Raw genomic sequence first — 1,960 nt, forward strand, 5'->3', positions numbered from 1 at the left:
CACGACGCTGCAGCCTTGGGAAAAACGAACTCGGGAGCTGACGAGGCTGGAGGAACAGTCACTAGCAGCAGCTCTGGATCTGCTGTTGTTCCAGCTGCCACAAATAATTTTCTTTCCATTTCCTCCCAGCTCTTGCCACATCAGTGCACCATTAACCACACAGCCAGTAACCAGGAAAGCAGTTAAGAAGCTGGAAGTGCCCATGCAGTGGGCAAAAAGAAATGACTGTAAGCAGCAGCACCTCCACGCAAGCGTCAGGAAATGTTTTCTAACACTGGAGAGGCAAACAGGTACTGGGGTGGCACCGGGGCAGTGGGCACCACGCGGTGGGTTCAGCTTTGTCCTGATGCGCACCGTTACTGCAGGGAGCATGGCGAGTCCTTCCTCGTGTACAAAGACCCCCGCTGCTCCACCTGGGGCTAGCGGCCAGGGCAGGAGGGAGGCTGCAAGGCTGAACGCGAGGGCATCAAAGACCAAAGGTATCTGATGCTTGTGACGGCTGCAGTCACACGGGGGGACGCAGGAGCCTTGTATTCGCTGCTGGCATCCACAGGACAGCATGACCTCCTTTCTCACAGGAAGAAAGTGGACAACAGCAGCAATTTTGGCTACAAAAGGGAATTCTCTGGGATGGCTGCAGCTAGGAAATTAACTCAGATGAGCCAGAGAGGTCACAGAACACTGCGGATAACTGCGATGAGCGTGCCAAGCAGGGACAATGAGAGAATCGAAGGTTTTCAGAGATCTTGCCCAGCATGAACCCCGCTGCCTAACAACACGCTCTGTCCGGCGCCTTCACTCGGCTGTCGCTTCCATTAGCGCTTCTGCGCTGCCCCTCGCCCTCATCCCCGTTACGCACCGTTCAGTGATGGAAACTGATCTCTTCCCTCTGCATGACTTGTCATACAATTTGCTCAATTTCCTTTTGTTCAGGGCACATTCCCCGAGATTGGGACTCTCTTGATTAAATGAAAGCAAGTGACAGCTCAGGAATAATATTACAAACCTGTCTCCTGCGTGCCAGTGATGCAATCGCATCAGCGTGTGCTATACGTACACATACATCTCTATATGCCTACCATTGCACACAGACACGTATATAAAACGTTAATAAATAATTGAATAATAAAGTGTCACAATCCAGGTTAATTTGGAAAGCAGGGCTGTAAAGCAAAGGTGAAAAATGGGGCCTGACAGTGCATTAGCATAGACATGAAGCAGTAATCTATTCATGAGACATCACTCCTAATGAATCATGACTGGCAGAAGAGGGAGAAGGACAACAAGGCTGGCATTAAAGTGTCTGTGCTCCGTGCTCTGGAGGAAAGTAGGAACACAGCTGTGAGATGAGATTCATTATCCTGCTTTGCCTCATGTGGGCTCTTCTCACTTGCTTCTTCACGCTCCCCCTTCCCTCCTCTCATCCTCCCCCTTATTTTATGTAGGAAATAAAAACCTCGCAGCGTAGGCAGGGGTAATAAGATTTAACATCTCCCTTCTCCCCCTACAAGACAGGCTACTCATTTTTCTTTGTCTCCACGCACAAGTCCAGCCGTGCGAGCACGGGTTCGCGGTTGGACTCTCAAATTTTTTTTCCTCAGGTCTGCAGGTGAATTTGCAACGTCCCCTCCCCCCCCTCCAGTTCAGGCCGAGCCGGGGTCCCGCAGCACCTTGCGCCCCGATGGCTGATTTCTTCCCTCCTTCCCACCCCTTAAGGGAGGTGAAATAGGGATGACGTGCCAGGTCGGGAAAACAGCTCGCGCCCGCCTGTGTCGCAGCTCTAGAGTCCAAAACAAAGCGCGACCCACCTTGTGCTGCGCGAGCTCCGGAAGGGATCTCCGCACGTGCTCCTGGAGCCGGTACAGTGCCACGGAGGGCTCGTTGGCCAGGACGTACATGCTCTCGGTGAACTTGTCCGTAACTGCAACAAGAAAACCAAGACAGTTACGGAAAGCGGGGA

At 52.4% G+C, this 1,960-nt stretch overlaps 1 protein-coding gene across 1 annotated transcript in view; it reads right to left on the reverse strand.

The window, feature by feature from the left end:
• Nucleotides 1-1,960, reverse strand: part of MEF2BNB (MEF2B neighbor) — a 7,238-nt gene that overhangs the window by 4,370 nt on the left and 908 nt on the right. The window contains exon 2 of the mRNA XM_009331573.1: nt 1,809-1,921. Within this exon, the coding sequence (XP_009329848.1) occupies nt 1,809-1,898 (90 nt within the window). The 5' untranslated portion in view covers nt 1,899-1,921. The remainder of the gene's footprint in view (nt 1-1,808; nt 1,922-1,960) is intronic.

The sequence above is a fragment of the Pygoscelis adeliae genome, unplaced genomic scaffold (assembly GCF_000699105.1).
Source record: "Pygoscelis adeliae isolate BGI_AS28 unplaced genomic scaffold, ASM69910v1 Scaffold419, whole genome shotgun sequence".
Classification (NCBI taxonomy): domain Eukaryota; kingdom Metazoa; phylum Chordata; class Aves; order Sphenisciformes; family Spheniscidae; genus Pygoscelis; species Pygoscelis adeliae.